The sequence below is a fragment of the Rhinoraja longicauda genome, chromosome 2 (assembly GCF_053455715.1).
Source record: "Rhinoraja longicauda isolate Sanriku21f chromosome 2, sRhiLon1.1, whole genome shotgun sequence".
Lineage (NCBI taxonomy): Eukaryota > Metazoa > Chordata > Chondrichthyes > Rajiformes > Arhynchobatidae > Rhinoraja > Rhinoraja longicauda.
Genome location: NC_135954.1, coordinates 94,004,237 through 94,017,406, shown reverse-complemented (window position 1 = coordinate 94,017,406; position 13,170 = coordinate 94,004,237). Strand labels below are relative to the sequence as shown.

The following is a 13,170-nucleotide window of genomic DNA, read 5'->3' as shown; positions in this document are numbered from 1 at the left end:
GTGATGGGGCAGTGGGGGAAAGATGATCTTACAGGTGGGGGAGAGGGGGTGCGTGGAAAGAGACAAACCAGGGTGGATGAGAAGTAGTGTCCGGGGGGAGGATTACCTGAAAATGGAGAATTCACGTCATGGGTTCTGAGCTACTCAAGTGGAATATTATGTGCTGCCCATCCAATTGACAGTGGAGGAGGCCAAGGACGGAAAGGTCGGATTGGGAATGTGACCGGGAAGGGGAGTTAAACTGGCTAGCAACTGGGAGCTCCAACAGGCCTTGGCCAGCAGAGTGCAAGACAGAGTTGTCTTGTCCTTGCTTGGTCTCGCCAACATGGAGAAAGCTCGAACGCCCAGGAACGAAGATGGTTGCAAAAAGTGGTGAATACTGCCCAGTCCTTCACGGGTCAACACTACAACCCCCAAATAGACTTCGAACTGCATAGAGTTTTGGGCATTATTTTTGTCTTTGCACTATTATTGTTAATTTGCTTGTTTTTTTATTTATATATACTGAACCTTGTTGTTGACTTTGGTGTTTAAAGAGTACTACGTTTAATTACCTGTTGAGCTGCTGCAAGTAAGAATTTCATTGTTCCCTTTTGGAACCCCAAATGACCACAAGACACTTTTGACTCTTGGCCACATAGGGTGCATCGAATGCAGTGGACGAGTTTGGAAGAGATCTCTATACATCTCGCCAAGACCACCCCTCATCCTCTTGCGCTCCAAAGAATGAAGCCTAGGCTGCTGAATCTCTCCCTACAGCCCAGGCCCTCGAGTCCTGGCAAACATCCTCGTAAATCTTCACTGCACCCTTTCCAGCTTAACGACATCTTTCCTGCAACATGGTGACCAAAACTGAACACAATGCTCTAAATGCGGCCTCAACAACTTCTGATACAACTGCAACATGACCTCCCAACTTCTATACTCAATACTCTGACTGACACAATGTGCCGAAAGCCTTTTTGACTTCCCTATCCACCCGAGAGATCAGAAAAATCACTGTGCCTTGGTATACGTGACAATAAGCTAAACTGAACTGAACTGGTATCAGAGATAGTCCAAGTGAATTTGAGAGTGAGGTGGAAATTGGTGATGAAATTGACAAAGCCGATAAGTTTGGCTCGAGTGCAGGAGGCAGGTCCGATGCTGCCGTTGATGTAGCAGAGAAAGAGTTGGACCCAGGGTACATGATGTTCAACGTCACCAATGAAAGGACAGGCATTGGCTGGGGCCCATGCGCGTGCCCGTGGCTACATCTTTGACAACCATGGGTGAAGCTGGAAGAGTACTCCTGTAAATTAAAACACCCATACCAAAAAAACACAGTATTTTTTTAAAAGAAGGAAGTGCCATGCAACACGTTTGGTCTGTTTTTCATTAGCCTCTCCCTGCCTCCCATCACCTGATTCCATCTGCCCATCATTTTCCAACCCCACCCAACCTCCCCACCTCAACTCACCTGTTTCCACCTATCACTCACTAACTGCTGCCCTCCCAACTCTTTACACTGCTTACCTTCCCTCTACATTCAGCCCTGATGCAGGGTCCTGATCCAAAATATTGACCACCCCTTCCGCTCCACATATGATGCTTGATTCAGTGAGTTCCTCCAGCAGTTTGGTCTTTGCTCCGTATTGCAGCAGCTGGAGTCTCTTGTGTTCCTGCCTTGTGTTATGTATGAATCATCTGCATTTTGCAATGTGCATGGAGACAAGCTCTTTCATAACCTTGGGCAAGCGAGGGTTCAATTGTGCTTGCATAAATAGCGAGCCGTGGCCTCTGTATTTTCCATCATTGCAAAAGGTCTCTGGCTCTTAATGCACCTTCTCTTGCTCACCCTCCACCCACACCATCTCGTCTGGTGTGCGGTCACTTTACACAACCTCACACAACCAAGGCATTTGCAGCAAAAGTAATTCAACCATTTAAGAAATTAGACGGAGAGGAAATGGAGAACTTTGTCAGCCTGACAACAATGCGCAGGAAGGAACTGCAGATGATGGTTTAAACTGAAGATAGGCACAAAAAGCTGCAGTAACTCAGTGGGACAGGCAGCATCTCTGGAGAGAAGGAATGGGTGACATTTTGGATCGAGACCCTTTCTTGGTCTGAGTTACTCCAGCATTTTGTGTCTATCTTCAGCCTGACAACAATAGCAGGGAAAATGCAAGAATCTTTTATTAAGGGTGCGGCATCAAGGATCTTGAAAAATAACAATAAGATTGGATGTATGAGGGAAATTGTATTTGAGTAATGTATTGAATTTTTTTTTAATGTTAACTAACAGAATAAGTAAGGGAGAGCCAGTTTGGACTAAAACTGTGTAAGATTGGAGTGCTTGAAGGTCAACACACACTCACTGGGCCGAATGGCCTGTTCTGTCGGGTTTATTGTCATTAGTGTAGAGATACAGCGCGGAAAACAGGCCCTTCGGCCCACCAGGTCCACGCCGACCAACGATCCCCATTTATTAACAGTATCCTACACCCACAAGGGACAATTTTTACATTTATCAAGCCAATTAACCCTACAAGCCTGTACGTCTTTGAGGTGTGGGAGGAAACCGAAGATCTTGGAGAAAACCCACGCAGGTCACAGGGAGAACGTACAAACTCCATATAGACAGCACCCATGGTGGGGATCGAACCCGGGTCTCCGGCGCTGCTTTCGCTGTAAGGCAGCAACTCTACCGCTGCGCCACCGTGCCGTCATATGATCGAGAGCGGTGTACATGATACTAATCGCGCAGAAAGAAGGGATTTGTGTGGTTAATTTTACCATCTCAAAATATCTGAAAACAATTTGGGACAGTGAGGTGACATTTTCCAAAGAGCAAGGTCCCAGAAATGTGATAATTAATCGATTGGTTGAAAGATGCAGCATGGAAACAGGCCCTTCGGCTGATCGAGTCTGCGCCGACCATCAATCAGCCTTCACACTAATTCTATTTTACCCCACTTTCTCATTCACTCCGTACATACCTGGCGCAATTTGCAGAGGCCGATTAACCTACAAACCCACACGTCTTCGAGATTCGGGAGGAAACTGGAGTCCCCGGATGAAACCCACACAGTCACAGGGAAAACGGGCAAACTCCACACAGACACCGCCCGAGGTCGGATCTCTGGCGCTGTGGAGCAGCAGTTCCGCCAGCTGTGCCACTGTGCCGCCTGTCAGGTGTATGTATGATGAGCATTTTTTATTTCCCGCAGAGGCTTGTCTTGATCTAAAATTCAGCCTCTGAGAAGGTGGTGGTTGAGCTGAAGTGTAGGTGCGATGAACAACATGCACTGCCAGGAATGGAAGAAATGCTGGCTCATATTCTCTTCACAGCCCCAGCCCGCTGAATCACCTCTCTCCTCAGTCAATAAAGCTTTTCACCGGCCCATCGATATGTTCAAAGCAAAAAGCAGCAAATGCCAGAAATACTCAGCAGGTGACTGTAAGAAAAGAAACAGAATCAACATTTCGGATCAGAGACCCTTCTCCAAGTACTGCCCTCGAGTCTTTGATCTGAAATATTGACTCTTTTTCTCTTCCCATAAATGTGACCTGACCGGCTGAGTATTTCCAGGATTTTCTGCGTTTTTGTTTTAAATTTCCAGCATCTGCAGTTTTTTTGGTTTTCATCGAAATGCTTCATAGTTGCTCTTTATTTGCCCGATCTGTCAGATATTGTTCAACTTGGAGCTTTAGGCAACTTAGGGCCACACGGTGGTGTAGCGGTAGAGTTGCTGCCTTACAGCGCTAGAGACCCGGGTTCGACCCTAACCTGGTGCTGTTTGTACATTCTCCCCATGACCGCATGGCTTTTTTCCCCAGGTGCTCCGGTTTCCTCCCACATTCAAAAGACGTGAAGGTTTGTAGATTTTTTAAGGAAGGAACTGCAGATGTTGGTTTACACCGAAGATAGACACAAAATGCTGGATTAACTCAGCGGGACAGGCAGCATCTCTGAAGAGACGAAATGGGTGCCGTTTTGGGTCGAGTCCCTTCTTCAGACTAAAGGTCTGTAGGTTAATTGGCTTCTGTAAAATTGTAAATTGCCCCTGGTGTGTCGGATATTGCTAGTGTACGGGGTGATCGCTGGTCGGTACAGACTTGGTGGAGCAAAGGGCCTGTTTCTACGCTGTATCTCTAAAGTAAAGTGTAAAGTTTCAAGGCTTTTTTCTACAATAAGCCATCTATTAAATATTTTTCTAATGCAAGAGGGTCGTTACTGAGAGAGCGCCGACTTAATGGCAGAAGGTCAGATGTATGATTGGTTTTTATTTACACAGAAGCTTGGCTTGATCTAAAATTCACCTTTGAGAAGATGGTGGAAGCAGATTCAATAAGGACTTTCACAAGGGAATCTTATAAATACCTGAAAGAATTTTCAAAACTATGGGGATAGAAGAGGATTTGGGTTGAATTGGATAGAGCCAGGATAGGAACAATAGGTTGATGGGCATCCTCTGATGTGATATTCCATATTTCTCCGGTAGATATGACAGCAGAACTTACATCAGGCTCATCTGTTATAAAGTCGTCTGAATGGGCCTTCCATAAGCTAGGGTATATTTCCGATCTAGCCTACCTCATTGCGAACATTTGACATTTTCTCTGGAACTGTTGCACCACAATGATGAGAATTATATTCTGTAGATGTGACATAGCAAAATATAAATCTGACTTATCTGTTATCAGACTTTTGACCTGTCCTTTCATAGGCTAGGGTATTTCAAGAGATTTCAAGATTTCGAGATCAATTTATTGTCACATGTACCATTGAAGGTACAGTGAAATTTGAGTTACCTTACAACCATACTAAGTAAAAAGCAACAAGATACACAGCCACATAAAATAATATTTAGCATAAACATCCACCACAGCGGATTCCACATTCCTCACTGTGATGGAAGGTTATAAAGTTCAATGCAGGCTCGAAGGGCCGAATGGCCTACTCCTGCACCTATTTTCTATGTTTCTATGTCTTCCTCTTTGTTCACCCGCGGTCGGGGCTGTTGAACTCTCCACGGTCGCCGCTGCCGACGGTCCGAGCCCCTCGCGTCGGGTTGATCGAAACCCTCTCCGCGGCTTGGAGCTCCCGAGTCGGCCTCTTCGTACCAAAGACCGAGGGCTTCACGATGTTAAAGTCCACAGGCCCCGCAGTTGGCGCTCTCCACAGTCGATCCTCGGCAAAGGATCGCAAGCTCCACGATGTTAAAGTCCGCGCTGCGCCAACCAATGCAGAAGGTGCAGGATCAGTTCATTCCAAAGAGGAAGAAAGATTCTAAGGGGAGTAAGAGGCGACTGTGGCAGACAAGGGAAGTCAAGGACAGTATAAAAATAAAAGAGAAGTATAACATAGCAAAGTTGTACTTGTGTGTTGCTTGACTGTATTAATGTGTAGTATTATGTGATTTGATTGGATAGTGTGCAAAACAAAAGCTTTTCACTGTATCTCCGTACACTTGATAATAATAATAAACTGATACCAATAACCGATACCACCCTCTGCATCTGCTCTTGGTACACTGAAACCATTGACATCAAGTCACCTTTTGTGATCCATTTATTGGTGACGTTTTGATGTTCAAATTTTCTATGATGATCTTCTGCTTAAGTTTACATTTCTTTTGCCTACGTTACTCCAAATCCACTGCTCATTCTCAGTCGGCAGCCGAAGGGAATGAGAGGGGGACAGGGTACCAGCATTCTGTCAAAACGCCGCAGGCTTACAAAGTGCAACGTGCTAGAAGTGGTCACTTTGCTGCATCAACAGGGGCTTGTTGAGTGACTGAGCTTTAAAACAACAGTGGCCTTTCCAAAAGGACTGGGTGTAAGATTGTTAAAGTTTGTGCACAAAGGGAATTACTTTGATCTTTTGAACTCTGTTGACTCGATGTCCCACCAACAATGTAATGACTTGTCTTGTGCTTGTCTTTACATCTCAGAATAGCCCTGTTGAAATGAGACTTAAAGGAATATATAGCATAGAGGCACCCTCCCTGACTTAGGTAGGGATTACGTGCTGTGAACCCTTACGTAGGTCAGATTTTACGTAAGTCGTAATCACCATCTCCATGTTTCTGGAACCATTGCGGCACGGTGGCACAGCAGCAGAGTTGCTGCTTTACAGTGGCAGAGACCTGGGTTCGATCCTGCCTACAGATCCATCCTATGCACACTAGGGCCAATTTACAGAAGCCAATTAACCTACAAGCCTGCAAGTCTTTCGAGTGTGGGAGGAAACCTGAGCACCCAGGGAAAACCCACCCGGTTACAGGGAGAACGCGCATGCTCCGTACAGAGAGCACCCCTAGTCAGGATTGAACGCAGGTCTCTGGCGCTGTGAGGCAGGAACTCTAGTGCTGTGCCACCGCGCCGCCCCAGTTGTGTTGCACTGCTGGTGACATGGCCATTGGAATTCACATTAGGCAGGAAATATTCATCAGAGCCCACATCTCAGATGTCATGGAAAACATAGAAAATAGGTGCAGGAGGAGGCCATTTGGCCCTTCGAGCCAGCACCACCATTCATTGTGATCATGGCTGATCATCTACAATCAGTAACCTGTGCCTGCCTGCCTTCTCCCCATATCCCTTTATTCCACTAGCCCCTAGAGCTCTATCTAACTCTCTTTTAAATCCATCCAGTGAATTGGCCTCCACTGCCTTCTGTGGCAGAGAATTTAACAATTTCACAACTCTCTGGGTGAAAACATTTCTTCTCATCTCAGTTTTAAATGGCCTCCCCTTTATTCTAAGACTGTGGCCCCTGGTTCTGGACTCCCCCAACATTGGGAACATTTTTTCCTGCAGCTAGCTTGTCCAGTCCTTTCACAATTTTATATGTCTCTATAAGAGACGTATAAAATTATAAAAGGACTGGACAAGCTAGATACGTCTTTATATGTCCTTGTGGAAATTAACAATGCTCTTCCAAGATGAGTAGATTTGTTGCATCAGAGCCTTGAATAATATTTAACCTTCAAACAGCATCACTAAAACAGATTATCTTATCATTATTTCATTGTTGTGTGCAGGGCTTTGTGTGTGAGATTACATATTACCTACATTACAACAGTAATAGCTGTTTCAAAGTTGTAAAGTATTTTATATCGCTCTAAGGTACAATGTAATGGTGGTTTTCTTTCCCCTGCAGCGTATGAGGCTAAGACCTTGTGGAGGCTTATAGTCACATGGGGCATGGATAAGGTGAATAGTCACAGGCTTTTCCCCAGGGTTAGGGAGTCCGAAATTAGGGTGGTGTAGCGGTAGAGCTGCTGCCTCGCAGCGCCATAGTCCCGGGTTCGATCCTGACTATGGGTGCTGTCTGAGTGGAGTTTATACGTGCTCCCCATGACCGCGTGGATTTTCCCCGGGTGCTCCGTATCCCCCCCCCCCCTCCCCCCACATCCAGTCCGAAGAGGGGTTCCAAACTGAAACATCACCTATCCATGTTTTCCAGAGATGCTGCCTGATTTGCTAATTTACACCAACATTTTGCATCCTTTTGTATGTACCAGCCCCTGCAGTTCCTTATTTCCCCATTTGGGTGCAGTTTGTGTGTGGGGGGGGGGGTTTACACATTCCACAGTGACCGTGGGGCGGGGGCCCTCTGCGTGCTCTGGTTTTCTCCCACATCCCAAAGATGTGCAGGTTGGTAGATTAAATGGCCAGTGGAAATTGAGCAGGTCAATAGTCAATAGTCATTTATTTGTCACATACACATAAATGCGCAGTGAAATGAAAAATTACCCGTAGTTCAACAATAAGACCAATAAGAACAATCAATAAAAATGCAATAACACATACAATCATAAACCAACACCAAACAAAAGAAACATCCATCACAGTGAGTCTCCTCCAGTCACCTCCTCACTGTGATGGAAGGCCAGAATGTCTTTTCTCTTCCCTGCCGCCTTCTCCCGCGGTCAGGGGGAAGTTGAAGAGAAAGTGGGACTAATGTGGACACAAGAGACTGCAGATGTAGGATTAGTCCTACATTAGGATTAGGATTAGGTGGCTGAAGGTCGGTGTGGACTAGGTGGGCTGAAGAGCTATCTCTCCATGCTGCATGTCAGTACGACTCTTTACACTCTCTGCTGGAGTGTTCTTTGATGAGGAAGGATGATCAGATCCTGGCGTAAGCCATGGGCTTACAAAGGAACTATCAGAGAAGCGAGAGGGAGCGAGGTACGACCACATTAAATACGAGAAGACACCATTGTATTTCTAAATATAGGCTCGGTGCAGGAAGTCAGATTGTTGGTGTCTGGTTTGCAGTGTTGTCTGTCAGTAGACTAGCTTACATTTGTGCAATTGCAGTTAGCATCAGATATAGCTTGCAAAGCCTTCATTTTGGTTTCGGTTCTCATGCCACGGATGCAGCGTGGACATGGTGCTGGCGTGAAGTGTGTCCCAGATGAGTGCTTGTTCACAACTGAATCAATGCAACACCAGCAGTGGTCTGACGGGCAAATGTTTGTGCCCACTTGAAGGGTATTATTACCTGAGTTGCGTTGAGATGAGTTGAGTTGCAGCATGGAAACAGGGCTTTTGACCCACCAAGTCCACGCTTACCATCGACCGCCCGCTCACTCTAGTTCTGTTACCCCACTTTCTCATCCACTCTCAACACAAGAGGGGGCAATTTACGGAGTCCAATTAACCTACAAACCCGCAAGTCTTTGAGATGTGGAGGGAAACCAGTGGAAACCCATGCGGTCACAGGGAGAACGTGCAAACTCCACACAGGCAGCTGCCGAGGTCAGGATCATACCTGGGTCTCTGGCGCTGTGAGGTAGCAGCTCTACCACCTAAACCACTATCAATTCCTAATGTAGAATAGTTTGGTACTTTGGCCTCAATGGTTGACCAGCGTTGTTTGGGTTGTGATTTCATGGTCAGAGCAGTTCATTATCGGGATCAATTGCCCCAAGGCTTCATGAGCAAACCCACTTATGAGAGGCTGGCACTGGTGGTTCCTCCACAGTGCTGGCCTGAATAAAGCCATCAGTTTCAGGATCTCTGCCCCACTTTATCAATCTCAGCATTTTCCTTTCATAAATTCGTAGTAAACTTGCAACACAGTTGGAAGCCATTCAGCCCATCATGTTGCGTGTTGCCCAATCTATTCCCACCAGCTGACTCTCTGTCCGTAGAAACATTGAGTGGTGAAGCAGGAATATAGGCTCCTCGGCTCTCTGAGCCTGCAGGTTACCAAGTCACCTGGGAGACCAAAGCCGACTTGTTTACCACTTCGTACATCTGTAATCTATATCTATTTCCAGGAGCGGAGCTCACACTGCTGAACACACTTATCACACTTATGAACACACTGCTCACACTTATTGTCATATGTCCCGAAACGGCGCAATGAAATCCTTACTTGCAGCAGCACAACAGATATGTAAATATAGTACTCTGTAAAACCCATACTAAACAGCAACAAAAAAAGTTCAGTGTACATACCGAAAAGTCAAATAAATTAGTAATTGTAATTAATTAGTTGAAAGATACAGCATGGAAGCAGGCTTTTCAGCACTATGAGACCACATTGACCCATTTATATTAGTTATCTTCTCCCATTTTGTCATCTACTCGCTCACACGCTAGGGGTGATTTACAGAGGCTGATCAACCTACAAACCTCGCAGGCCTTTGGGATGTGGCAGGGAACCGGAACACTCGGAGGAAACTCACACGGTCACAGGGAGAACATGCAAACTCCACACAGGCAGCACTCAAGTTCGGGATCGAACCTGGTTCTCCAATGCTATGAGACCACAGCTCTACCAGCTGCGTTACTGTGCTGTATCACTCCTCGATTCGTAGACTGCCTTCCGTTCCATGACCGTGCCTCCAAAGACCTTGACCTTTGCTGAGAGTCAATCCGTTTTGGAAATGGTTAAAATTCCGCATGTTTCAATCTCCTTATCAACGTGGATGATTTTTTTTCCTCCCCTCGTAGTTGTGGAGTTTTGTTCTTGTAATTTGTGCATCATCGCTGTGTTTTTTTTTTACTGTAATCAGTTCAGGCCCTGCAGTAAAGATTTTCTGTTGCAACTTGTTGCTTTCTCCCCCATCCTGTGTCCTTCGGAAGTGCGTGGATGAAGCGCAGACATGTTTCAGAATGTCGCCCCTCCAGTGGATTGTTTTGTGCTGTGAGTCGTGCTGCCTAACCTGACTTTTCTGTTCCTCTCCACAGGGAGAAGACGCCCCCCACACCTGCGACAGTCCCTCCAAAGGATTCTTCTCCAGGAATTTTTACCATCGGCCGTCCAGTCCCGTCTCAGCCCCAGTGAGAGTGAAGCAAAGCCCTGGCTCCCCCAAGTCGGTCTTCCCCTTTCCCCAAGACTCTTCGCCGAGGTCTTCCCGACGAATGAGCTTCAGTGGCATCTTTCGCTCCACGTCAAAGGATTCCTCCGGCAGCTCCACCTCTACCTCGCCTGTCTCCATGAAGTTCTTCTCCAGGTCCAGGAAAGGTAAGAGGTCCACGGTCACAGACGACGCGATGGGGGAAATAAAATCGTACAGCACGGAAACAGGCCCTTCAGCCCAACTCATCCATGCTGACCCAAGATGCCTCATCGAAACTAATCCGATTTGCCCGCGTTTGGTCCATATCCCTCTGAACCTGTCCTATCCATGTACCTGTTCGAACGTTTTTCAATGTTGTTATAATGCCTGCCTCAACTACCTCCTCTGGCAGCTCGTTCCATACACCCACCACCCTCTGAGTGAAAAAGTTGTCCCATAGGTTCCGATTAGCCTTAAACCTACGTCTTCTGGTTCTTAATTGCCCTAAAAGACACTTCGCGTTCACTCTATGAATTCTCATTTCTACACATCTGTAAAATCAATACACTTCTATAAGATCAATACACATCTATAAGATCAATACATTTATTTTAGATCTATATACTTCTATAAGATCTACACACTTCTATAAGATCTATACACTTCTATAAGATCTATACACTTCTATAAGATCAAATGAGGAACGAGATCCCATTTCTCTCTCTCAGCTCCCCAACTCTGCTCCCTTCCCAACTCACCTCAGGCCAGTTCTGCACCCGCTCTAGTTTGGTACAGGACCAGGTCCAACTTATTTTGGGAAGGTGAGAAATTTATATCAGTGTTAATATTCCCCTCTCCTTTCTATCTTGCCCCTTCCCTACTAACTCCAGGCCAATTCTGCAAATGCTCTAGCTTGCTCCAAGACTATCTCGATTTCTTTTCGTGAGGTGGGCAATTAATATCAGTGTTATTCCCCGCTTTTTCTATCTTGTCGCACAGACCCTCGTCAGTAACTGCCGCCCACTCCTCAAGATCGGTATAACTAGTTCACGACCTCTCCCTGCTCTTTCCCTGAAGCCCTGCGAATGTTATTCAAGAATATCTCATGGTCCCTTTGAAAAATACAATTGTCTCTTCTTCCATTACCCTTCTCGTTACTCTGATACACCAGCGCCTCAGTGTCCAAGTTAATTGTCCTGCATCATCCTTTCAGCTCTTTGGTCAGTTTTCTTAAATTTGTCTCTGGTCACCAAAACTTCTATCAGTTTAAACATTTGCCTTCTGCTGTTGACTTGGGTACATAAATAGTACAGCACCAGAACAGGCCTTTCTAGCCAGCACTATCTGTGCCGAACATGATGCCAAGACCAATTCTTATCTACCTTTGCTTAATTCACATCCCTCCATTACCTGAACATCCACATCTGTCTGAACCACCAACCCTGGCAGCATGTTCCAGGCACTCACCACCCTTCTGTGTAAGAAACATTGGCATGTACATCTCTTTTAGACATTGCCCCTCTCACATCAAAGCTCTTTAATAACCTTCTCTGCTCCAAAGAGAACAATCTAATCAGTGGTGGGGATAATTGAGGTTAGCTAGCTTCCCACAGGAAGCCTGCCTCTGGGTTTCTGTTGTTCCTTTTCAACAGTTCTGTCTGATTGTCGATTTTGAGATCATTGCTCTTTTAGCTAATGGATAACACATTTCCTGGTCATCGTGTGTGATTAAGCTGAGCCTGTGGCAACTGTTGTGTGAAAGCAGCTGTGACCACTGTTACTATTTCCTAATAATGTGTTGATGCAAAGTCTTCACGGATGAGTAACATGCAGGTAAATTGTAAAACGTTCCTGTGCTTTGCTTGTAACATGCATGTAAACTGGGATAATTACAGGTGAGGGGCACGTACAACTCCTCAGGAAGGAATAGGCACCAAGTGCTGGAGTAACTCAGCGAGTCAGGCAGCATCTCTGGAGAAAAAGGATGGGTGACATTTTAAGGTCGGGACTCTTTTTCAGACCAGACCTTCTTCAGACCACATGTCCTGAGAAATGAAGGTGGCTTTGAAGGGTTAGTTTAGATTAAAAAATATGAATGATAATTAAGGTTGGTTTGCTTCCCATAGGAAGGTGTAGAGGGAAGATCAAATCTTGAATATGCATGCACCCAGTGTGAAAATCTGCTGGGCACTTGTGGAACAAACATACCCTTAGAAGATGCTGCATTGCGCGGCCACTTTATCTGCACACGGATTCAACACAAGCATGTTCTTTGTATGAAAGTGCACATTGCATGCACATTCATTGTTTGTGAGTCAGAATACATGCACATCAAGAGGAAAGAGTGTTCTATTGCCATATGTCCCAGGCAGAACATATATAAGGATCAGCCAAAACAGTATGACCACTGACAGACAAAGTGAATGACATTGATTATCTTGTTACAATGGCACCTGTCAAGGGGTGGGATATATTAGGCAGCAAGTGACTGTCAGTTCTTGAAGTTGATGTGTTGGATGCTGGAGAAATGGGCAGGAGTAAAGACCTGAGCGACTTTGACAAGGGCCGAATTGTTATGGCCAGACGACTGGGTCAGAGCATCTCTGAAACGGCAAGGCTTGTGGGGTGTTCCCGGTTAGCAGTGGTGAGTACCTACCGACAGTGGTCCGAAGAGGGACAAACCTCAAAACGGCGACAGGGTTTTGGGCGCCAAGGCTCATCGATGCGTGAGGGCAATGAAGGCTATCTCGTCTGGTCCAAACCGACTGTGGGAAGACGACAAGCCGGTGGAGGGAGTGTGATGCTCTGGGAAATGTTCTGCTGGGAAACCCTGGGTCCGGCCATTCATGCGGACGTCAATTTGACACGTGTCACCTACCTA

General features: G+C 46.0%; 1 protein-coding gene across 9 annotated transcripts in view; it reads left to right on the top strand.

Annotated features, from left to right (window-relative positions):
* The window catches only part of LOC144607619 (5'-AMP-activated protein kinase subunit gamma-2), a 340,164-nt gene that overhangs the window by 150,725 nt on the left and 176,269 nt on the right, over positions 1 to 13,170 (top strand). For 8 of the 9 annotated variants that reach the window (XM_078424584.1, XM_078424612.1, XM_078424629.1 and 5 more), the window contains one exon: positions 10,198 to 10,474. In XM_078424584.1, the coding sequence (XP_078280710.1) occupies positions 10,198 to 10,474 (277 nt within the window). Of the gene's footprint in view, positions 1 to 10,197; positions 10,475 to 13,170 lie in introns of those variants that run through there. The other variant, XM_078424647.1, reaches the window with a different exon arrangement.